Source organism: Carassius gibelio, chromosome B10 (genome assembly GCF_023724105.1).
Source record: "Carassius gibelio isolate Cgi1373 ecotype wild population from Czech Republic chromosome B10, carGib1.2-hapl.c, whole genome shotgun sequence".
NCBI classification, from domain to species: domain Eukaryota; kingdom Metazoa; phylum Chordata; class Actinopteri; order Cypriniformes; family Cyprinidae; genus Carassius; species Carassius gibelio.
In genome coordinates, this window is record NC_068405.1 from 17026628 (window position 1) to 17052790 (window position 26163).

General features: G+C 39.0%; 1 protein-coding gene across 6 annotated transcripts in view; it reads right to left on the reverse strand.

Annotated features, from left to right (window-relative positions):
- Window positions 1-211: 211 nt before the first annotated feature.
- robo3 (roundabout, axon guidance receptor, homolog 3 (Drosophila)) overlaps window positions 212-26163 on the reverse strand; it is a 128739-nt gene continuing 102787 nt past the window's right edge. For 4 of the 6 annotated variants that reach the window (XM_052567912.1, XM_052567914.1, XM_052567916.1 and 1 more), the window contains 21 exons: window positions 23887-24011; window positions 20201-20372; window positions 17965-18170; window positions 13776-13857; window positions 13273-13441; window positions 9912-10078; window positions 9476-9597; window positions 9145-9361; window positions 8786-8910; window positions 8023-8200; window positions 7552-7779; window positions 7266-7305; window positions 7031-7170; window positions 6634-6909; window positions 6087-6231; window positions 4276-4497; window positions 3394-3578; window positions 3163-3267; window positions 2898-3071; window positions 2544-2686; window positions 212-1000 (listed from right to left, as the gene is read on the reverse strand). In XM_052567912.1, the coding sequence (XP_052423872.1) occupies window positions 989-1000; window positions 2544-2686; window positions 2898-3071; window positions 3163-3267; window positions 3394-3578; window positions 4276-4497; window positions 6087-6231; window positions 6634-6909; window positions 7031-7170; window positions 7266-7305; window positions 7552-7779; window positions 8023-8200; window positions 8786-8910; window positions 9145-9361; window positions 9476-9597; window positions 9912-10078; window positions 13273-13441; window positions 13776-13857; window positions 17965-18170; window positions 20201-20372; window positions 23887-24011 (3233 nt within the window). In that variant the 3' untranslated portion in view covers window positions 212-988. The remainder of the gene's footprint in view (window positions 1001-2543; window positions 2687-2897; window positions 3072-3162; window positions 3268-3393; window positions 3579-4275; window positions 4498-6086; window positions 6232-6633; window positions 6910-7030; window positions 7171-7265; window positions 7306-7551; window positions 7780-8022; window positions 8201-8785; window positions 8911-9144; window positions 9362-9475; window positions 9598-9911; window positions 10079-13272; window positions 13442-13775; window positions 13858-17964; window positions 18171-20200; window positions 20373-23886; window positions 24012-26163) is intronic. The other 2 variants (XM_052567913.1, XM_052567915.1) reach the window with 1 other exon arrangement.

Sequence of the window (26163 nt, forward strand, 5' to 3'; positions counted from 1 at the left end):
TTTTTCATTTAGTTTAACATGATTAAACGTGTTTAACTGAAATTAAAATCAATAAAGATTAGCCTACATACATTACAATAAATGACAACAAAGTTAGTAAAACTAACACACATACATGTGTGTGTGTGTGTGTGTGTGTGTATTGTTTTACTAAAATATAAACTTATAATACACACAAGCACACCATGATTCATACTAGGGCAAACCCATATAGTTCAGCAAATGTATTTTATTTATACAAAACAACAAGGACTACCAAAAAGTTAGTCAAAGGAACAGAATTTTTTTTCTTTTTTAATGAAATACATTTCCTCATGATCTCCAAAACACTCCTTAAAAAAAGACAAGTACAATCGTTCACAACAGTCGTCAAAAGACAAACTCTCTTGGCTTTGAAAAGAAAGGGGGAAAAAAAGACCACATTCTCTTGTGACTGCAACGTTGGGGATCCACAGACGGAGACGAGACGGACAGACAGAAGCGTCCTCGGCTCAGTTAGGTCATGAGGCTGGCTGGTCAAACAACACATATTGTGCTTTCTATTTTTTTTTTTTCTTTTTTTTTGTTTGTTGTTGTTGTTGTTCTCCAACACAACGAGAGTGCAATATTATAATGCTTTGAAATGCTGCTGTATACATTTCTACAAGAGGTTGGCACATTCAGACATTAACTTATCTATAATATCGGAGCTTATAACATGATTTTGTTTCTTCTTTCATGTATAAATACAATATACTCTTCTTTCCTGGCATCTGGACCCCATGTAAAAAGCTTCAACGGATGATTATTTACAGTGACAGCGTGATGAAACATGCCCCCATGAAGGCCATAAATAACTAACAATAATAATTCATAACATAATCAAAAGTTCCAGATTCACGCTCTGAAATCTGTACACTCATCCACTTCTCTTAGGTTCTTCTCTTCAGCTTCCGCACGAAAACGGAGGGATGTCTAAGTAAAACTTCCTGCGTCTCACAGCCTTCCCTTATCTCATCTCCTGGAAGAGAAGCAAAGGAGAAAAATCTGAATTAGAAAAGATAAACTTTTATTTAAAGTTGACAGAATAATATCTTTGATGCAAATACTGGCATTTAAAAGCAGCTTAGAACAGTTTGGACCAAATAGATGGTTTTATACGTTAGATGCTGGTCATTAGAGCAGCTTTACCACTGTAAATGTCAAAATATACCCTACATTGGTAGCTAATAGTTTTAACTGGCCATTTAAACTGGTCAAGCAGCTTAGCTGGTCTATTAAGCTCCTAATTGTGGCCTCTCTCAGGACAAAAGAAAGCCTTTTTTGGTTTGGTATGTCTACAGATGACTAAATGTAGCAGGGATTTCATCATGTGACGCGACGAGATCTGAGAACGCAGAATAAAGGCGATCTCAGGGGCAGACCCCTTCTTTCTTCTCTGTGTCAAGCACCTATTCACGCTCTCTGTCCGACTGGAATGATAACGTTAACCACCATGACAGTACGGGGTAACCCGAAACTCTCTCCCCAGGGAACGTATCGCCCTCTTTTATTTGGCCAGTCTTTTATGTTCCAGAGGGGGTAACCTGAGAGAGGGTCACACATCTGAAGAGACTCTTCAGCCCATACGGAGTGACCTAAGATATGCACAACCCAGTTCACATCACACAACTATTCAAGTCAATAAGGAGATACTGTATAAAAAAAAATAATAATTATATATATATATATATATATATGTATGTACAAACATTATGGTATAATAATCAGTGAATAAAAATATGCTTATTTTGTACAGACATTTGCTCTTTGGTGGATACAGCAGATTTAGTAAGTAAGAATATGACAACATTTTCTAAGTATGTCTATGACTTTTGTATTTGAGACATGAAAAACTTGGTTATAAATAATCGTGCAAGTGTTTGATATGAGAAAAATCACTTTACAGACAGATCACTCTGTTATAAGTTCTCCAAGCGGTGGGGAATGTACTTCAGAGGAAGTGTCTGATTGCTGGCTACAAGTCCTGTGCCTCTACAGTCTACACAACACTTACACTATGTGCTGAACAGCCAGATGGACTCGTCCACACTTCTCAATTCTGTTTCACCAACAAATGTGTGTTAAGAAAAGATAAACTAACGTACGTGTTTGCGAGGCCGTGTCGGACTAAGCTTGGCTAATGTTTGAGATTTAGGATTAGGGTTAAGATTTGGGAGGACAAGGATTAATCTTGAAAGCATGCACTTAAAACCACTATCTTAATCAGTAGTGTTTTTGTCTTGAATTACTTTACAAATATCTAAGCATCCTAAAAACAATATGGATTTATTTGAGGAAAAAAATTGTGCAAGATATTTTCTTGTTTTAAGCATTAAAAAAGACAGCTGAACAATTTGCCTGTTAAGAAAACAAGTCTTAATGTAATGTGTATAAATGAATTACAATAAATCATTTAAATGCGTATTTAATTGTAAATATTACTCTTGAATGCTGTTCTTTTTAGTGACTGATTAAGTAAATGATTTTCTATATGTGAGAAAAGTTACTGACGATGGTCTTACATCATTTTTCTTCCTGCCCGTTCCATGCCCCCGTGATCCTGTTGACCCCCGTGATGATGAACTTCCTGTTGTGGAACAATTGTTGGGCATCTGCCCCCGAGACAGGAAGTTGGGCTTGTTGTAAGGAATTAAATCGTCTTCTGCTGTGAGCAATATAAACAATACCAAAATGTTAGGGTTCACAAATGTATTGATACAGAATAGAACTTTCCAAAAAAAAAAAGCCCAGTCTATTTAACCCTATATATACTTACATATACACACATATACATAAAAAAACATATATGCTTGTGCCTTAAAGAGAGAAAATGTTTTTACAGTATTTAAGTTATTTTGTCAGGTGTCAGCTCTAACCGTCTATTCGTCTATGAGAGGAGTTTTTCCGGTTGGGTGTGCTCTGTTCTCTCCTCTCCATGGAGGAATGGGAGCTGCCCACTCTCTCGAGGGATGTCTGCCCACATTCAAATCCCCCTACTTGAGCACAGTCGACCTCATCTTCAGGAGGCGGCTCTGGTGGAGGGGGAAGATCTGCAGAGATGTGATCAGCATGTTAAGTATGCGGGAGCAGGATAAATGATTAACTAACTTCATTCTAGAACAGGCCTGGTCAGTAACTCACCGCCTTGCAGTATATCTCTTCGGTATTGACCACTCTTGGAGGCTTTCTTCTTCACCTTGGACTTCTGCCCAGGCGGTGTGTGGTCTGCGGAGGGCCTCACTCGACCTAAAGATGGGGGAGGTGAGAAGAAGGTAGAACATTTCTAATTAAATATGGCTGTGATCATGAAAGTTGGATTTTAGTTGAGCAACAAAACTTATGTGGCATGTTTATATAGAAATGGAAACACACCTGGTGTGGTGTTGCTGATGTTCTCTACACTTTGGGCAGCTCCTTGGCTCAGATCCCGCTTGTGTGCTGAGCGGTGTGGCACAGTGTTGTCAGGGCACTCCTGATTGGCCGCCAGGTTTGGGTTGGACTGGGTTAGAGGGGGGCTTGGTGCTCGTGGCACAGGCACAGGTCCGCATGGCAACCGGCTGTCCATAAAAAAAGAGAAAATGTTTGGCCAATTAAAACAAAGTTGGACAGCATGAAAATTTGCTAAATATTTATTAACTGAAATGCGCCCCATTTAACAGATCTCTTTGTTTTAACCCAGATCTGCAGCCAATACGGCACACAAAACACTATTATATGAACTCATTTTAAATTGAAAACACAGTAGGCCAAGATCAGCACTTTGTAAAAGTAAATGATCTTTCTATACTTGGCGCAACTGCAATCCAGCAGGAAGCTTAATGAGAGTCTCAAAATTTGCTCCGTGCCATGATAATCTACAAATACGGACCTGCAGAGGAATAAATTATTCATATAACAAGTTTTCTCCGCAGGAACAAATAAAAACACTGTAAAAAATTCTCCTAAGAGAATGAAAACAAATAAACTATTCTATTAATTCAGGAGAGCAGTTTCCTGAAAGATGAAGGATGGCTCACATTAAGTATTTTTAAGCGAACGTCGCCTCGAGATTAGAGCAAATGTTGTTTATGCTGCATCTTATCAAATAAAGTTTATAGCAAGCAAATCTTGTTGACAAATGCCCATCTCAAACTGTCAAAAAAGCGGGAAATAAAAGAGGAATAAACTCTGAAATGCTGACCTGACAAAAAAAAAAAAAAAAAATTAATGCATGCAATAATTGTGAAATATTATTTGAAGTTTTACGTGTCTCACCGTGCTATCTGTGGCTGTTCGAGCTGGTGCAAACGTGGTATGTCGTGGCAGTGGCCATCGTCTCTGGGAGATGGGGTTAAGGTGGCGGTGGACTGGTGGCTGTAGGATGTGGTGGGGGAAGAAGCCTCTCCTCTAGGAGGAGGAACGGGACTGTCCTCCGTCACGCCGTCCATGAGGTAAGTCCTATCCGGGAGAGGAGGACACCACTCTTCTTCATCGGACCTGAGTGAGAAGAAAGGTTTCAATAATATTTACAGTTAGATGACTTTAGAATCTTTCTAAATGATGATAAACATATTGAAAACACGTCAAATTTGACAGCACATATTCTACCCACCACTTATCTATTATTATAAATATAACATCAACTTTTCTTATCACTTCTTTGCACTCCTCACTTAAAGTGGGAGCATAAGTGACTTTATTTCTGCTCTATAACTAAATTCCCTCATTTTTAGCAGAGGGTTAAGTAACTCCAGCACCTCTGCGTTAAATCAATCATGGCACACTCATTATGATTGCCTGCTGCAGTAATCACCGGGTCAATGCAACCGGTGGCATATTGATTCCTACTGCTGTTGGGTCAAAAGAGTCAGCCTGGCCTCCAGATAACAATATGCGTGATCTTTTAGCCCTCGCAGGAACAATCCATGCAAGAGCGATGGAAAAGAAGTTAAATGCAGTGGCATTTTGAGTGACACTGACTGGATGTTATGCTTTGGGCACTTTGAGGGCAAACCGCTGAGCTGAATGACACCTACACACGGCATGCCCTTGGTTTATGTGGCTGCTTGATATTTTTGTTGAGTTCTCGGGCCTTGCTGAGTTGAAGGATGAGTTATTAAAATTATAATCATATTGCAGCAACAGAGCTGCTGCTCTTGCCTTTGGGCTGCCACAAAGGTTAACCTTATGATTCATTAGCTCATCATCACACTTTTGAGAACTAGTCATGAAAATCCAGTCTGGTTGTGAGTATTGCATTGCGTGCTTGGGCCCTGAACGATGTCTGATGCTCGGAGGAAGGAACTTGAGAAGGGTTGTACCTATCACTGGCTAATGTGGTTACTGCGGGAGGCTATGTCAAGGTTATCGGATTCACGGATCTCCACTGTGAGCCAAGGCTGGTTAACCGCTGCGACTAATGTGACTCGTCCTTGTTAGTGCCTCTTACGGGCAGCCATTGGGCTGAAGTGGCAGCAGAAAGCAATAAGAGTGTTTCTACCCGTCAGCGCCCGCGGCCGGGGCATTCTGTGGCTACTGCTGACCGCGCGCTTCTCTAACAAGGAACTAATGCGATACAGACCAGGAAAAGAAAACATAATTCAGTCAGGCCATCATGAGGAAACAGGCCAGATTCGAGGATAGAATATCGCTAACTTTGTTAGCCTCTATATACAGCCTTGTCAACGGCAATCAAACCACTCCGGCCCTGAGAATTCTGAGACTGTTCCTGGAACAATCAGCAAAACCTTAAACCTTAAGTAAGGCCATGTTCCCAGCTAGCCAGCAAATTGGTTAAAGATGTCGTCTTGAAGACATGGAAATGAAGTTAAAAACTAAAATGAATTGTGTGTGTGAGACTTGAGGTTTGTTTTGTCTGCCAAAGTCCTGATTGAGACACTTTCTGGGCAGCTATTAACTGACCTACTCAACTGGCTTAAAGTTTTTCTCAAGATAAAATAACATGTCAAATCACCATCAGCATCAAAATTGTGGCTTTTTAGTTTAAATAACGCTAACATTATTTTTCAGGCTGGTTCAGCTGGCACAGCAATGAGTTAAATCTACAGCCTTCCAGTGAACGTTACCCCATGTCCTGGATTAGTTCATTATCATCTTCCTCTTCACACTCGTCCAGATCTCCAGAGAGAGGTGGCGGCGGCAACGCATCCATCCAGTTGAGAGATGGCGTTTTCACTGGCTTCCCAATCAACTTCTGCTTTGGTTGTTTTACTGTAAGAAAAAGCAAGCAATTTTGTGAATAGCATCTATATTAAGCTTTTTTTTCTTTTCTTTTTTGTTAACTAAAGTTACAATTAAATTAAAAAATAAAATGTAAAATACATTTTAGGAAACTTGAACTAAAATATAATGTAAAGAAAAATAGAAACATTCACATGGCAGCTAACTGAAATAAGTTTAAACACTAAAATGACTAAAGCTAAATATAAATTTTAAAAAATCTAATAAAAATGACAAAGGAACATAAAATGACTACAATTAAAATGAAAACTGAAAATATAAAAATCAAAGCACTGTAATAGTACTATAATAATATAAAAAAAACTTAAGTAACATAGCCAAGCACAACATTCGTATTAGCACTGAAGGGAACAGATAAGACTGGAAAGATACCGTTATCAGTCTTGGAGCGGTCTGGCTGGGCATACTGAGCATTGGAGGTTCCAGGCTGAGTCATCCAGTGGCTGCCATCTTGTTCAGGGCTGCAGGGCGCCTGGTTGGTGAAAGGCATGATGGGAGTGCTGGCGTAGGGAGTGGTATGTTGAGAGAACTGAGCAGAGAAACTGCGCAGGTCCTCGCTGGTGGGATCAATGGTGCTGTAGATGGGGCCTTCATTGGAGTCTGTGCTGTACTTCTCGCTTTGGTTAAGATAATTAGAGATTCCCGCCTCTGAGGAAGTGATGGTAAATTAATTAAGGTTCAATTAATGAGACTCTGTGCTGTGGAAACTTAGTGTTAAATGAATTTAACAGTACAGCCGGTGGTGTTGCTCTATAAAAGCGAGTCTTACCATTATAGTATCTCTCCGGAGTGTCATGTTTAGATGTACAGCAGTTCACCGAGTCTTTCCCATTGTGCACTAGATTGGTAGTTGGCCAAGAATCAGCCAGCCACGGGTAATTTCCTATGTTAGCACCCATCATACCAGGCCTACATATCCAGACATATCAATAAATATAGAATGAACTAAAGTCATTGTTTTTACACTCTGAATTAATGCTTAAGGAGCTAAAAGTACCATTTACCTTCCATTAAGTCCGGAACTTTCTCCATGTGGGAAACCAACTGTAGAGAGATGAAAGAATATGTTGTGACTGTTACCTAAAACTCAGACCATAACAAATGATTTCCATTAACAGAAAAAAAAAGCTGAAACAAAAAAGATTAAAGATGCCTTGGCACCTAACTGAAATAAAACAAGTTTTCATACTAAAATTACTAAAATTAAATAGTATATAATAATACTAAAATAACACCGCTAAATCATCATTTAATGTCAAATGTCATTTGGTGTGATATGTGTGTGCATACCCGCAGGTGTGTATGCAAATGATGCTGTGTAATGGCTGAGCTCTTTTCTCTTCTTCCGTCTGCAGTAGATCCACACGCTGAATCCCATAAGGATTACCCAGCATGCCCCGCCAATGCCTGCGATGAAGGCAGGCTGCTTCACTACGTCTGTGATCTGCTCAGCCAGACTTACATTCTCGTCAGATTCGCTGCCTCCACCTGTGACTGTAGGCTGCTCTGCGGGCAATTCTGAATAGGAGAGAGAGAACGAAAAGAGAGCAAAGAAAGATCAAAGTGTTACTCAGACAGAATGTCTTAATAGGACTCAGCTTATTGGAAAGAATTAAGCAATTTAGTCTCATAGCGGGACTTTAAAAAGCAATCAAAGAGAATTTACACAATTCTTTAGTACTTCAACTCCACAAGCCCCTCACTCTACTCTTTAATTCTTTCAGTTTAATAGTCAAGGCTGGTTTTTCAGCGAGTACTCACTGATAAGCACAGATACGGGCTGGCTGTGTGTGCCCACTCCTGCGCTGGTCACTGCGGCCACCTCCACCTGGTACAACACGCCGGGTAAAAGCCCCTTTAATAAAGTTGTCAGCACGCTTCCATCCACTGTCTGATTGATGTGGTAGCGCGTCTGAGAGTCGTTACCCAGACACCAAACCTGAAAAGAGATTCGATCTGAAATTAAAAATACTTAAGTGCCCTAACCTGGTCCTTGACCTGTAAGACTCACACCTACAGAAGACACCAAGAAAGACACTAGCAGGAAAAGTTCCAGCAGGAGTCCCCTGAGCCCATTGGGTTTTAACAGAACCCCGTGCAGTGAGTTTGCTGGGGGGTCATTGAGAATTAATGGGGGAAAGTCATGTAAGAGGAAACAAAGCCTCCATGGCAATATGACTGGTTATGTTTGGCTGTGATTGGTTGATGCTATAAATCCCACCTCTGATAGTGTAAGTAATGTTTATTTAATCAAGAAAATATGAGTGGGACATAAATTTACACTTGATAAAAAAAATGTTGAGGACTTTAAAATTGAAAAACTAATAAAACAATCAACAAAAAATAACATATATATATATATATATATATATAAAACATTAATAATCAAATCAAATAATATGCTAAATGTATTGTGACATATCATTATCAGCATTTTTACTTTCACAAGTTTATTTTTGCAACGTGTCTGGTTGGGATATATTAAGTATGTTTTGTTGAATGACTTTTGCAATCTAGCAAATACCTTATACTCTTGGATGACTCCATTTTGCATCTCAGTGGGAGGAGGCTGCCATGATACACTGATGCTTGAGCTGTTGCTGAGCTTGACTGTTGCCACGGTGACAGCACGAGGGGGGGCACTGGGAACTGGAAGAGAATTCAATTAAACTAACATTTTGAGAAGTGAGTGTCCTTAATAGTAAATCTACATTAGCCCTCTCCATAATTTTATTTGCTTGAATGAAGCGATTCATCTTCATATTATGTACAACAGAATAGAATTGAGTCGGGCTGGGCTGAATGAACCCGAATTGAATTGATTAGAACGAAATTAAATTGAAGTGCATCGAATGGAAACTGAAAGGGCTGCAGATATCTCACCCTCTTCTGGCGTGCGAAACGTCAGCAGGCGGCTGTCCATGCCCTGGAACTCGTTAAAGTAGGGTCGTATTTTAATCTCGTACTCCGTGCCTCTGAGCAGGTTAGCGATGACAGCGCTACGCTCTGTTGCAGCTTTCACTTCCTGCTGGGACCAGGAGCCGCCGACAGGACGATAAAGCAAACGATAACCCTGGATGTACTGAGACTGACGATCGACCTGACAGATGGGGAGAGGGAGACCGAGACAGAAAAATGAGATAAAGTGAGGCGGCAGGAGAATCATAAGGCCGGCGAGGGGCTGATTTGGAGGGCAGATATTAGCAGCACTCACGTTCCAGCTGATCTTCACGCTGGATGCTGTCAGCAGGGCTGGTTCGTGAAGCTGCACAGCCATCTCTCCCAGCTCCCTCTGCACCTGCCGATGGTCCACACCTTGACCTGTAGGACTGACATCTGCAAAATACGACAAGAAACACCTCAAATTAACATCTTTAAATCGTGTGTCTATATGAACATATACATATACACACACACACTATTTATTAAACCTATTTTTTCTGCTTTTGGTGCAAAGATGCTTCATGATTAGATGCTATCCACATTGAAAGGAACTGATTAATATATAATCTGTAAAAACAAGCACTATTATTTTGCTCTTCACATATAATTTGTTTCGTATACTTACAGTTATACAACATATAATCTGTATTACACGTTCACAGATTTGTAAAGATCTCCTAAAATTGACTGGTCTCCAGCGTACAGACCTTGTGTGCGCACAGGCTCTGAGATGGGGCTGGGGTCACTCAAGCCGTAAGCATTGACCGCCCGCACAATGAACAGGTACACTGTATTCGGAGACAGTCCAGTGACCGTGTGCTTCTCCAGTTTCACAAAATCTGCAACCGTCTGCCATGTACTGCCCGCTGATTGGCTGAAAAAACGGACAAAAAGATTATAGAGATTATATTACTACATTAATCATTCATCACATTTACAGAAACTTTCATACCATACGTGTTTACGCTCTACAGTATCAACACTGGCAGATTAATACAGCTTAATCTGAATAAAACATCAATACACAAATGTTTTGTCCTACATTTGTCCTTAAGCTGTTGCACACCATTAGAGAGAGGAGGGTTTAACAGCAAAGTCAGTGTCATAGATGTTTATCTGCACTCTTTTGACTGTCATTACATGTGTCTGTTTAATGACCCAGCTCTTCTGTGATGCTATTCTTGTAGCCTTTGGCTTGACAGTGCTTGGCGTGACCAGAAAAAGATCTCTGCGGTGATCGATTTATTTATGGCACAGACTAGGCTTGTCATAATGCAACAATCACCTTGGATACTGAAATGAGATTTTATTAAACAGACTGAAAACATTGACGGTACAGAATTTAAGAACACTGATTTTTTTTTTTTACATCCAGATCACATCGAGGCATGATATGAACTTGACTTAATGAGAATCAAGAGAGCTACTTAGATGTGGCATACAGGTGGGCAAGATTCATTGAAACATGCATCCCCATCTAATAAACAATGACATCTGTCTGTGCCAAAAGGCTTTGGGATATTCCTCTTCACTTGTCTGTGGTTAACCATCATCCTTGTTTAGAGCAACAGTCACGTGTGGTGTGTTCAAGGTTTATTTTCCCCCGGTGGCAACTCCTGCAGCAGACACAAAGCCAATAGAAGCTCGACCTGCACAATTAGGCCAAGCCATAAATGCTGGGAACCTCATAAATATTCCTTCAGCAGCTCACCGATAGGAACGATAAATCCAAGGTCACTTTGCTATCAGCTGGGATGGAAGAAACAGGGAAAGGCTGAGGAACAGACAATGGGCTCTTATAAACACCTGCATAAACATGCATATATTCCAAAAGTGGGCCGCAACATGAACCTTTATCCCCCTGTATCGAGGTGTCATCAGCCTAAAACCTCCCCTCCCTCAATCTCAGTTCTTCTCCACCTCGCTTTCCCAGCTCTCCGTACTTGTTCCACAGCACCTCAGGGAAGGAAAGTGTATAGCAAACACCCCTTTAAGCACCACAGCATTCGATAGAGAATCAATTTTAAGGATGTGGGGCCATGCTAACTGTTACCCAAGGGGGCAAGGGAGAGGACAAAGATATAGGGTGTGTATATGAGGTAGAGAAAGAATGAAAATGTGTGTGTGGCTCTCTACATCTCGTTGCTGAATATCCCGTTTGCTGTCTGCCCTCCCTCTAAGGACTGCAGGACCTTGGTTCTGTAATTAGAGGTAGCCCCATTTCAGCCAGCCTACAATAGCTTAAAGAAGTGTCAGTGCGGATTACATTTGAATTCATTAGCATGTCATACTGAGACCCTCAGCTATCAGAGTGAGAATATTTATCAAGCTATGCTTCTATGAACAAACCTCTAGAAGACTGAACAAAACTTAAAACAAGCAAGTGCAAGGATTTTATTTATTTATTTATTTTTTGGTTGCCCTGGACACCAAATATGATGATCCTTGTATGAGGGGCTCTTTTAGAAAATAAAAAGCTTGTTTTTTTTATGTATTACAAACCCATTTATACTGTGTGAGATAACACTAATTACTAATTATATAATTGGCCTTTTTGATAATATTAAAGCAAATCATTACAAAATAAATAATTTCCATGTTTTACTGTCACACTACATTAAAGCTGAAAGCATTTTTTTTTTAACTTATTGTATAAAAGTAAAAACTGAAGCATTTCTTATATATAAATATATCCTATTAGACCTGCCAAGAGAATAAAATAAGCATGGTTAATTGATTGGTCTAGAAAGCAAAATCAAATTCAGAAAATTTGTTAAAAATGACCGAATGAATTGAAATAAACCAGATGAGACTGGTACTGTAGATGCAAGATCCAAAAATTGACCTTCATTAAATAACTGTTAATTATTTTGCTATGACTGTCACACACATTGAATCTCCATTATTGTGCATAGCCGGGTTCAACAAGCACATTTATAAAAACTATGTTGAAATAAAATAATTCTGAAATTGTTATGATGCCAAAACTATGGAAGCCTGTCTTTGGAAGTGACTTTTTATCTCATAATTCTGACTTATTTCTCACAAATGTGAGTTTACATCTAGAAATGTTCTGAATTTTGAGAAATAAACATGCAACTGTGAGTTATGAAGTCAGAATTGCGAGATATAAACTGGCAAATTGAGAAAAAGTAAAAAAAAAAAGTGATATTTAAACTACAATTCTTAGAAAGTAAGTCAGAGTTGCATGATATGAAAGTTGCAATTCTGAGAAATAAACTCAGAATTGTGAGATATAAACTCTTATATCTAAGAACAATTCTAAGAACATATCAGAATCAGAATTGGACTTTCACAGAACTGCGAAAGCAAAAAAATAAATCAATTAAGATTTACAAGATATAAAATCAGAATTATATCAAAGTCAGGATCATAAGATAAAAACTAGCAATTCACTTTTTTTTTTTTTAGTGGTGGAAATGGGCTTCCGTAAAAAAACGTTGTGCTCTTAACTGCCCAAAAACGTAGCCTGCCATAAGGAACAACACTGTGTGCTACGCCAATATGCAGAGGTTAGCTAATCAAAACTGAGGCCATTTACATAACAGGCACTGTTGCAGACCTCTTAATAAAAGTGTGGAATGCAGTCAAGTAAAACTAAATTACTAAACTGCCACAAGAAACCTAAACGTATAGAATTCAGTAATTCATAAAACTATATCCCCTTTAAATAAGCCCTCCAGTCCATGTCAGAAATTCAATTGTAGAACACCAATACAGTTGCTATTAATTTAGATCTCTCTGGCAGTAGGTTGCCGCCTGAGGGGACTGATTCTTGTAGGAGGCAGGATGTGATATGTAAGCACAGGATGTAGCTGTCCTCACATGACTGTGAGGAACAGTAGAGCGGGGGGAAGGGGTCAGGGACGGGGCAGCCATGCGGTGCTATTACCCCGTCTGTCACGGCTGACCAGTGACGACAGTGACAGTGAATTAATAAAAAATGAAGAATAGACCCCTGTTGTAGCCTCTGGCATGAAACAATATTATCTTGGGTAGAAAGGAAAACAAACAGAATGGAGACTCTTACAGAGTACGCCAGCTCACCTGAAAGCCTCGATGATGTAAGAGGTGACCGCCGCTCCGCCTTCATGTGCGTTCGGTTGCCAGGTCAGGGTCACGCTGTTACGGCTCACATCAGTTACTACAGGCTTCTGAGGTGGACCGGGCAGCTGGTAGGGCTCTGAAACCGGGGGTACAGAGAGACCGCCACTCTCTGTAAAGATGAGGTCAGAATATAAGCATGCTGTCTTAATACTGGTTCAAGTTATCATTCTGTGAACTATGGATCTGTTTGCAGAATCTATCAGAAAACTCTTGCTGTTTCCATGTTAGTCTAGATTTATAGGACATAATAACAGAAGACAATATTGAACAGGACAAATCTGATCTTAGGTCAGCGCTACTCTAGTAAATGGATGCATGCATCTACTGAGCAAACTTGTGATGGAAGCGGCTCCCTCAGTTTGAAGATGATATGATGCAGTTTGTCAAGGATAAGGACACATAAAGGTGATGATGGAGCACTTGTGTGTGTGTGTTTTTTTTACCTTTTACTGTGAGTACACCACTCCAGCTCGTCTCTCCACTCAAACTGGAGGCAACACAGGTGTAGGCCCCGGAGTCCGTTTCCTAGCAACAACAGGCTCAGGGTCAGCATTTGTATGGATCGACTCAAGCACAATGCATTGCCTCACTCTGCTCGGAGCAGCGTGGAAATCTTGACAAATGAGCACAAATTCCTCGAAATTGCCTATTATTTTGCAGTAATACAGGATCAACAGTTATTTTTTCCTATTACTATTGAAGTAAGAGACAGGAAGAAAATAATGCGCTGTTATTAAACCCAGGGAGCTCGTATGTTGGCATATTTTTTACAGCATCATAGGAATGTACCTAACGCAGAGACAAAATAATTACTCCTATAACAGGCAAACTATAAACAGTATCTTTCACAAAGAATGAAGCCCCGCAGTGCATTGCGACACGTGCATAAAAATACACTCGAGACGGTGGACGAGTTGAGAAAATCTCCTGATTTCTATAACAAATATGTGTAATTCATTCAATACTGAAAAGTATGAAAGAAATAGTTCAGTCTAATTAAAGTACAGCGTTTCATTCAATATTTGTGTTCATAATGTATTTATATGCTTAGAGTAGCACATCATTAGTTTGAAACATGCTAACAGCAAATTCCATTGAAATCAATTGTCAGTTTAATAGTCAAACCCCGTTATTACTACACTAATATACACTACCGATTATAAAATCGTTTTTTTTTTAATATATATATAGTGATTTTTATTTTAATATATCTTAAATATAATTTATTTTCATCATTCATGACTCCAGTCTTTTCTACCAGTGTCACATGATCTTTCGGAAATATTTCTAATATGCTAATCTGGTGCTCAAGAAACATTTTTTATTATCAATGTTGAAAACATTTGTGTTTTCATAATTCTTTGATGAATAGACAGTTCAAAAGAACAGCATTTATTTGAAATAGAAACGTTATAAATGTCTTTATTTGTGACCTTTTATCAATGTAATGCATTCAAATTAAATAAGAAAAAATTAATCTTACTGACTTCAAACTTTTGAGTGGTCGTGTATGCAATTAACATTAAACAGAAATCAATACGCAACTGTCTGACCCATTAAACACTTTAAAGTAGCAAACCACACTGTACAGTTTAATCAGAGTTTGAGATTGTTTTCATACTAGTGTCTTGGTAAGTTTAAAAAGCTTTCCATTGAGGGAACCCAAGTGAATTTTCATCTGTCAGTTTGATTTAACATATTTGTGTCTATCATCTGAGTTAGCACGGGTGTACTGAATGTGCAGAAAGAAAAAGGAAATACAAAGACAGTCTGGTGAGCGGTGGGGAGGGCGAAGGGCATTAAATTTTTACCACTGGGCCAAGGGGAGAAGCCAGGCAGAAATCGCTTACGACAGTGAGAGATGTAGTAAAGCTTTTCTCTTTCTCTCTCTCTCCATGACAGCGATCTAATAGTGCTGACAGCTCAGGGGCACCGATGACACGTCTGAGGACGCACACATACATCCACACACCATGACCTCCAATTGCTGTCGGTTACTTGTGATGTGTCCGTTTCATCTTAATCTCATTTCTACGTGTCATGATGCATGTTAGCAAGCATGAATTAAACAGCAGCTGACGTAAACAGCAGATATTAGTAGAAAAGCCCGACAAAGTCTTGTCTGAAACTGAACCCATGTACTGAAGAGTAGCTTTATATCCTCAGGCAGTACAGGAGTGTGTTGTTGAGAGTGTTATTTTGGTCACTTATAAATCTCTCCTGGGAAGAGGAGAAGAGGAAACACAAGGTGTACAAACAGTTTTCTCTGTGACCTTTTCCTCTTTTAGTGGATAACCTGATTGGTTAGACCTCTGCTGTGCTGGCTAGTCATTGGTGGAACACTGGAAGAGCTCAAAGAGGTAAGCAACTGGGCATCGACTGATTAATCATAGATGGCAGCTCTGGGCTCAGCGCTAAACACACACTTAAAAATGCATGAGTGGAAAAGGAAATAGGGAGATAAATATTTAGATAATATGCATCCGCTTCCTCTACTTATTTAAAGGGATAGCTCAACTTTTAATTAAACTTCTGACATTGTTTACTCGCCCCCATGTCATTCCAAACCTGAATGACTGTCTTTCTTCTGTGGAACACAAAATATGATATTTTGAATTACGTGCTGGTCTCTCTTTCTGTGCAATTACTATGATTTGGAACTGAGGCTTTCAGGTTCAAAAAGAACTCAAAAGAACCATGAATTGTGTTCTATTTCAAGTCACACAACAGACTGAAATAAGTTACCTGATCATTTTTCTCTGAAGTGGGCACTTCAATCAGTTCTTTGAGTCAGTTCAACTAGAGAACCAAATATTATTTTGAGTCAGATCTTTGAATGAATAGGATGATTCAATATAAGTTGATTCAATTACACATTTTGTGAATTGTGAACTAAATGATTTGATTCATTGAAAAGATTTGAGTCAAAATAATTATTTGTCATGTATTAGACACCACTACTTTCACGAACTCCTATAAAGGTGACAAGAGCAAATTTTAACTAAAACCCAAATGTATTAAAATGTTTTAAAACAAAATTGATATAAATATATAAATATTTGAATTAAATATTTTTTTAAAGTAAAAACTGAAGGAACCCCCCCCCCCCCCCTAAATACATCAAATCAAATAAAAGCTAATATAAAATATGAATAAATACTAAATAGCATATAAATAATATACATAAAAAAAAACACTGGCCTGTTCCTCAGACAAAGCTATCATATGGGTTCAGAAGTCTTGAAATATTGTGCAAAAGTAATATGATATGCTTTTGCTTTTGTCATTTTAGACAGTCCCATCTTCATTGACTTTTCATTAAACTAAAAATACTGGCCCAGAATACTCTTCAAAATAAAATCTCCTTTTACAACAAAAAACAGAGGTTTGGAACAATGTGCAGGAGAATAAATAATGAACGAATTTTGGGATGAACTATTCCAAGCTATTAATTTCTCTCTGTCCAACAGACACACACTCATTCTTTTTCACATTTCTTTTCCCTCACTCCCCTGGCACAGTCGAGAGCCGACAGTTTCTGGCGATTCTCCCGGTATAATGGCACCTTTTCACAGCGCTCTCCCTTACTCTCTCCCTTCCCTCACACACTCGCATGCTACCATCTGTGCAAACCCCAGTCTCCGTGCCCCCTTGTGCTCTCCCATCATGCCGGGGTAATCGTGGACTAAAGGGGGCCAACAAAGGCACCAGACCAGACAGGACAGGGCCAACACCAGAGCCAAAGATGCCCATCTGAACAAAGCATGCAACATTTAACAAGCCAAATAAACACAACTCAACACAAAAGCTTAAATTCTCACTGATAAATGAGGCTGCTACTTCAATTCACACAAAATTTTGGCTTGAGCTGTCTGTAAAGACACTGCACTGATTATCAAGGACACGTTTAATGTGATGCAAACATTGCAGAGGGTACAAGGTTGCTGAGAGTAGCACATAAAGATCGCTAGCCTCCCCACCTTTCTATATCCCAGAATGAGCATTTAATTAAGGCATGAGTGACTGTTAATCATTCCCGGGCACAATCAATTAACACATCGGGTCTGTTCACGGCAGTGCCACGACCTCAGGTGAAACCTGCAATCGCACACACCCCAGAGGCCTTGAGGAATGGATTTCATTAGGCTAACACTAACGACGGCACACACTCCCATTACAATCATAATTACCGGTTTTATCGCCGTGCACAACTCTTGCATGAGCGGCTGGGTCACCCCGAAACCGTCCACGGAGCAAGTATTAAAATCGATCTGCTAATTAAGACTGCCTGTTTGCTGTAAACTCGATTGTGCGTTTTATGCCCCCGCCATTGATCGGATAGGGGCAGTGGCATTTTACAGAAATCGTCTGTGTCTAAACGTCACATCAGCGTGTCTGAAAATGCATGACAAGTGAAATATGCTCATATGGAATATTGCATGATAGCATATGGTGTCTGTCAACGAAAAGAGATGCCTGTGATGGGACATGCACTGAAGAGGGCTCAATTTGGGGAGAAAAAATATATATGTTAATATCCCCAGGGTATTAGCATTTTACAAAATAAAAGCCATAGATGCTAAAAAAAAAGACCCTCGTGAGCACACTTGAACACTATCTTGACTGAAGTACCTGCAGGGCTGTGATTTGTAAAGTGCCGTTTTCCATTAGGCTAATGCGCTCGTCGTTGCCCAGGATTCTCTGGCCATCGCGCTCCCATTGGATGCTCGGAAGAGGGTTGCCCATCACGTGGCACTGCAATTGGGCCATAGTGCCCGGTGCGAGTGTCTGGTTGGCTGGTCCTTGGCGGATGATTGGAGGGATCCGGTCGGATGGGGCTAAAGGTGAAGAGAATAAGAGACGCGTGGGCTACAAGAACCATATTTACATGTAACACCTCCATATCTTCCACCTCATTCAAATTATGCACAAGAGATTGTTGAAAAAGACACACTGTGGATTATGCTAATTGAGATTCTGAGAGTAGCATGATGGTAAAATACAATATCATCATGCAATATGACATATAATGATAAATAAATAAAATACAATTACTAAAAAAAAAAAGTATCAAATGTCCAGTGCTAAATTCATCTGTGCACTGAAACATTCAGCAGAAGGTAAAAGTAAATGGGGAATAAAATAACTGGATTTAACTGGCTATTTGTTTCGTACTCTTACAGCCTGCCAAACAAAAAATATCAGTATTTCATCTTATTTTAATCAGATCAATGACACAGGCCTTTGGATGTAAATGATTTGTGGTACAACTATAAACTCTTTTTGAAATGAATGTACTGTATAAAGTTATTGAATAGTGAAACTAAGCCAAATGCACTTTAACACATTTTTCAGACAGTGTTGTGTTATAATAAAATTATTCTGTGCTTTTAAGCTTGCTGTACAACATTTATGGGTCAATAACTGGTAAAGATGAATGCACTCTAAAGCTGCACAGTATTAACTACACAAAATTTCCACAAGAAGATTATGTAGTTTTTATGAAATCATCAGTGGATGTGAGATTACACATTGCTACTTGAGAGCTCAGACATACGGACATTTACATAAGATAATTTCCACTCTCTAAGCATATTTATGTGACCATGAACATATACCTCTTACAGAACTGAGTGAAAGAAAATGGCATTTTACTGCACTTTTCTTCAAAAGTGAATTTTCAGACAGGTGAATTTTTCAGAGTTCAAAGGTACGCAGCAATATAGCATGTAAAATGCATGATGATACATTTCAACACGGCACTCTAGAATAATTACAGCAGCCTGTGTTCTTCTACAATTTATTCTTCCATTTCCTCTCGTTCAGCTACATCTCTTTCTATAGACCAATGTGATGGCTTAACACGGCTGTGTTGCCATGAATAATTTATTATTTGTTTGACTAGAGCTGCAAAACCTACTGTCTATTGACCAAAGCAAGGAGAAAAGTCCACAGATAAATAATTGACAATTCGGTTACTTTAGCATTCTCATTTGAAAAAACAAGGACCTGGGAAAGGCAACCTGCATCTCTGACATTTTCCCTCCACAGCGGTAAGAAAAGAAAAGACCATGAGGTCAGAGAGACGACGATGGCTGTATGCTCAAACAAAACAGAGTTTTGTTTCTACACGATGTGAAATTCATAGGCACGAGAACCATCCTTGGGTGCAGTGACCCTGTGCTGCACATACATATGTCCTTCCATTTCAACATGTCTCAGGTAAGTACATTACAGCAAACATCAGTCAGATGATGCCAACATGCCAGGGACGCGATTATATTTTATAAGCCTGATTTTTTTAGCAAACCTACAGCAGACTGTGCAGATATTGGAGTCTTGGCGAAGGTTTTTCATGTGACGTGCCTAGACTCAGTTTGGTACACACGCACACACGTGGAGTACACGTAAACAGTTTATCCTGTTACCGGGGAGCATGAAGGAGGCAGCATATGTTCCCGAGGTTATTTGCATAGCTCAATTGTGCCCTGTCCTTTCTGATTACGTCTCCAGAGCTTCCTGCTGTTCTCTCATTTGCAGAAGCAGAAATTTTAATTTGGGGCAGCTTTGAAGACTTTTTAATTTATTTCGGTTTGGTGCAAAAAGGCTACGGCGGGGCGAAGAGGCAATTTGTTCAAACACAAACAAAAATATTACTCAAATCTTTGTGATAAGGCCTCACACAAGCAATTCAATTTCATGTACAGTTCTGGACCTTTAATGTAGTTAAATTGATATTAAAATATCAATAAAAGCCAAACGCCGGGGTTTGATGGAGCTGGTGGGGTGTTTGAAAGGGCAACTGTATGTGTGTGTGTGTGTGTGTGTGTGTGTGTGTGTCCAAAGGTAGTTTGAAATATTTACTCACTGCTTTCCACCTCCAGCAGGGCTTTGGTCAAGATGCTGCCTGCCACACTGATGGCCTGGCAGATGTAGTACCCAGAATCCTCGCTGTGCACATCTGTAATGGTCAGCTCTCCGCTTAACGACACAGAGAAACGGCCTGACTGTGAAGGTGGCTGACTGGGAAACAGCAGGACCTGGTCAAACCACGCAAACACTGTTAAACGCTATTAAAAGACTAAACATGATTAATCACATTTTCAGTTGATGCTTTTTGGCTATCTATCTCAGATAACTCAGAAATAGCTTAACTCACAAAAGACCATTATAAAACGTATGAATTGCTGTCTTTTTTCCAAAAAAAAAAAAAAAAAAAATCACAGTTCCACCTAAATCTAAAATTATTTAAAAAGCAGATGAATCCCCAGCCCACATCAACAGTGACGGGGGAATGTTACTTTTAAAAGCAATGTATTACAATATTGCGTTACTCCCTAAAAAAGTAACTAAGTAACTATTTATGGAAAGTAATGTGTTACGTTACTTTTGAGTTACTTTTTGAATCTGGGCAGGGCTTGATTGATTGTTTTTTTTTTTTATATAAAAAAGTTCTTGTTTTGAATACGTGTCTGTACAGCAGAGGGCGCAGCTCAAACAAATTGCACGAAGAATATGACGCAGGAGAAGAACGTTCAACACTATTCAGCAATAACAAAAATGAATCCCAAATTTGCCATTTTTGCTTATTAGTATGGTTGAATTAGATCATGGAAGGTCAGTAGCAAAGACATTGGTTAATAAAATTTTATTAAATTGGTTAATTTAACATTTAATCATTGCAGGTATGAATAATATTCTTTCCGAGTTTGCATTCGTCTGTTTTTATTCATTTTGAGGAATACTGAATCTGTTTTTGTTAGGGGTGCACCGATCACGATCGGCCGATTGTTAATCTCGTCAGTAAAGCCGGTTCTCTGATCAGCGGTAAATTCCATCAGGTGCGTGATTTCACATAGAGCCGCTGTTACTACACAGAGCCGTTGTTAACTGAGAAGCTGCGCAAATCCACGTTCATCATCAGCGTTTATTTGTGAAACTAGTCAGTTAACAACGGCTCTGTGTAGTAACGGCGGCTCTATGTGAAATCACGCACCTGAGGGAATTTACAGCTGATTAGAGAACCGGCTTTACTGACGAGATGCGCATTAAACATCGTTCGATCTCGATCAGTGCACCCCTAGTTTTTGTGCAGTGAGATGATTAAATGCATGTTCATATTTCATCTAGAACTACACTATCATCATGTTCACACACAACGCCTCTGCACTAAACCCTGATTTCTCTCAACATGGCAACACGAGAGCTGTCAGTCAAGTCATGGGCAACAAAGTAACTGGCATTACGTATTTGAAAAATTAACTCCAATATATCCTTCTAAATTAAAAAGTGACTTTTTAGTGATTTAAAATAATCTGATTACTTACTTAAACTCTATATTAATGCATCAATTATAAACAGGCAAGATAATGACTATTATAATTAATAGAAGTACAGTTAATTGATATTAGTGTATATTAATAAAACAAGTTATTAAAATTTTTAATTTATCATCATATAAAATATTATAAACCAATATGCATTCACTTATCAAATAAGCATTATATTGCTGTTATCTTATAAAAAACAATAACACATTATAGACTATGTGCAAACATGTTTTTACCATGTTCAACCCCCTTAATCACAATAAAATAATTTTAACATGCAGCCTCTTGTGGCATATTGCTTTTTCAGTTAATGCATGTTGCATTACTGTTTGTGACTGATACAAATTACAAATATATTTAAAAAAGATATGGGATAAACGGTCCGCTGATATCATTTATGATTCATCACAGTGACTTTGACATGCTTGATTTCCATTTACATCAATAGAACATTGCTGTGCATTCATTGTGATACTTGGGTATAAATTTGGCTGACCGCTGAGATTCACGGCCGAACAATAGCTGCGTTATCTCATCTGGTGTTTTAGAGAGGGGGGTTAAGAAAAATGGCAGATACACAAAAGACAAGGCGAAAGGATTTTAAGGCGTCTTCCTCCTTTAGCATGAGGCTGCAACACTGACAGCTGCCCTATTGTGCCTATTTGGCCGTGTGTGTGTCACTGTTTCATTTTTGGGGATAATCCAGTGACCTGCTCACCCCAGCCCTCTGGCTCAGACCAGACTCACCCTCATCCTCAGTTCTGTTCTATATCTACTGACCTCACAGATCGGCCACACATACACACACAGAAAAAGCAAGAATAGATGAGAGATTAACTGGAGAAGAGTTCATGGCCCGATGTACAGCGGATATTTGATCACCTCTGGTCTATGACACACTCTGCTCGACAAAAAAAGAAGGATGAAGGGATCTAAGAAAGGATGGAGGGAGGGATATGGGAACTGGCTTCCTTCCTCCAAGTGCTTCCTCCGAGAACAACCAGAGGCTTATATCTTCATTTCTTCTGCTGTACTTTATTAATAGAGACATGAGCGTGTTATCTAGCTGGGCCCAGGGACATGTTCTATCCTCCTCTGACCCAATGAGGAGACATGAACGTGAACAAGCTCCTGCAGAAATTCCAGAGTTCCTTCTACCCCGGTGAATGGCCTGTCACCAGTATCCAAACTGGCTGCAAGGCATCCTCTCTCTATTTCTTTCTCTTTGTCTCTTTGACTCTGAAACTCCTCGAACGGATAAAAAAATGTAATAAAAAAAAAACTGTAGTTCTTCTTGCTTCTTATAATCATGAAAACCAAACATAAAATGCTCAGCTCAAATTTAATTAAAAACAAGAATTATTTTTAAATACTAGTTTTACACTGATAAAGGTCACTAGTTAATAATAATAATAATATATTAATTTATTTATGTATGAAACACATTATTTGTTTATGATTTTAAACACACACAACACTGATTTGATTTTAGAGAACCTGTTTTGCATGATCAGCTGTCAAATACGTTACATGTATTGTCACATGTAATCATAAGTTTGCTGTCATGTCAGACACACATTATTACAAGTGAAAACACATATGATTCAAAAACAGACAGCAGCACAATTTGTTTTCAGAGCAAAGGTGCTTCTAGAGAAACTCATCCTCCAGGTGAGATCAGCTAGATGATGAAAAATAAATCCATCAGATTCCCAGCCTATATGGGCACTAGACTTGCCTTCCCACTCACAATCTCAGAAGTGTCACTCATAGATCCACAGTGTGCTAACATCTTGCATGATAATACATATCGAGTGAAGAATTTGGTCCCTCTGGTCACACATTAAAAAAGTACTAGCATTATATAATTCAAAAAATGAAGATGTATTTTCTATAACTGATGTCAAGATCATTCGTTTTCTTTATACTATCTACTGTTTCTATAAGTTTAGTATTTTAATTTAAATAGAGTGGCTTAAGAATTTTCAATCTGCAAGAATTTTTTGCATTTAATTCTCACACTAAGAAAATCGGTAAGAAATTCAGTTTTCAAATCCTTTCAAAACTGTACTTTGTTTTTTACTACCGTACTTGGTCACTGCCCTAGAGTTCGACCCTTTCTTTAAGCAAGCACAATGAAAGTATCCGCCACATACCTTGATGTGTTTTGACACTGACACCGTAAGGTTTCCCTGGTGTGCATCTGTTTGCTGTTTTCTCTTACCTGACTGCCTTCTTTCTGCCAGAACACAGCAGGAGGGGGATTTCCCTTCGTTCCACAAAGAAAGGTGACAGTACGGCCTTGGGCAGAGATCTGATCCCGCGGACGCACCACGATCTGAGGAGGAACTGAAGAGGAGAAAAAAAAAACTTATGAAGCTGCAGATCACACACAACAAATCAAGGCCCCTATAGAGTCTATATGAGCTCCTGGAATGTTCTGCAATCTATACACCTCCTCCAAGGTGAGACAATCCTACAGTTAGACAGTGGCAGATTTGTTTAGTCTAAACTTGAGTCTCCCAAGGAGCTGAACTGCGTGTGTGTTAGTACTGCTGGTGGCATGCAGTAAAGCTGTCATAGCTAATATTGTACATGGTGCCACATTCTGGTACCAGTTCTACACAAGAAGATAAGGTTAGTGTAGGGTGTCATTACTATGAAAACAGCACTCTGAGCTATAAATTCTGTTTAAACTGAGTTAAAGGTCATATAGTAACCCTAGCTGGATATATGTAACAAAATCAACACAGACACTTTTACCCATAAACAGTTAGGATTTGCTCTGAAAATCCTGACCAAAACTAATCAAGATCATATTTCAGGACTGTTTTGACACAAAGCAGGGCTTTTGAGAACTCAAGTAGGGTTATTACCAAATACACATAATAACTGAAGGCAGAGGTTTCAGTTCCGGTCTTTCTGAGCGGAGAGAGATGGATATAAAGAGCTTAATTATTATGGAAACCTTTTCTTCTCTGCGCTTGCAGAGTTACTTTAAAGCGCATGATAGAACATCTGATGCAGTGCTGAAGAGCCCTTATCTTGTGGGGGATATGCAGGCATATCAAGAGCAAATATACATTTATATTTTAGTAATTTAGCCTCTCTTGCCTAATGTACATTTTCCACTAATGAGTGTCTGGATATAAATGAGGACCTTTCAAACTCCCAAGAGCATCATTGGGTGGCCACTGGGTGCATCTCATCTATCTCTCGGCGGATTCATTCTTCCATCTCGTTCATTTTCTCTCTCTCAATCTCTTTGATGAGACCTTGTTGGCTTTCTTTCTGCCGTGGCAACTTGGCTTAATCTTGCCTTTAGTGTGAGTTTGATCAATGGTTCTTTGTGATGGATGCTAATCTGCTGGTCTTATCTGCCCTGCAGCAAACATTCTAACATTACAAGGCCTTGAACAGTTTCAATTAGATTTTTTTGTGAATTAAATCACTTAAATCCTGTAAAAATGTATAAAAATTGTAGCCATTTGTTAAAACGCTGGTTGAGACTGGTTGAGGTAGTTTCATTCTGAATATGTTTTTATTAGGGCTGCCCTCGACAAAACATTTTTCTGGTCGACTAGTAGTCATTCATTTTAAGCATTAGTCGACTATTAGTCACACTTTTATTAATAAACCAAATAAATCATAATAATGAGTCTTTAATTTCCTACATAGCCTAATAAGTGCTCAGGCACATGAAAAAAAAAAACTTGCAACAGCGCACAGGCAAATATTATAATTATGAATGTGTTAGAAAAAAACAGCAAGTACACTGCATTAAAGTTTGAATAATTTACTGTTACACAAGTGCTTTCTGTTTTCGGAGACGAAGTCGTCTCGTCGGCTCATTATCTCCGCAGTATGCGCATATGCATGTTTCATACGGATTACATAATCAGAGAATATTTGTTTTCTATTTGAATTGGTTCATTTAAAAGTTTCATTCTGCATAGATATATTTTTCATGTCTCTAATAATGCAAGAATACAGAGTTTTGAAGTGATGTGCTCAAGTTCAAAGACCGAGACAGCAGAAAGCGCATCATGTTTGCTTTTATTATTTTACAAAAGCGCAATGATTAATTGTTATTCTGAGTGCACACATATAAACCTAGAGTCGTTGCAGATACAAAAGATAAATTACTGTTATCTGTATGACCAAAAATTTACTAAGTATTTTAAAAAGGAGATGATCGCACCATCGCCTCCATCTATCACTTAGTAGCCCAAGCTATTGTTCAGCTATTCAGCTTCCACACTCCTCAAAAACACTTTTCCTGCACACTTTTTTCTAGGCTAACATTAGACTGAGTTTGTATTTAAAGTTGCTACTACATACATATTTCAGATGATAAGCCATATTTGAGGTTGATGAATGTTAGGTGAACATATGGATGTCCTGCCCAATTTACTATATTGCCACATAGACCAGCCTTTAATGATTTGTCGGCCACGCACTGCGTGATTTCCTCACTTGGTGTGGAATTTTTTTTTTTTTT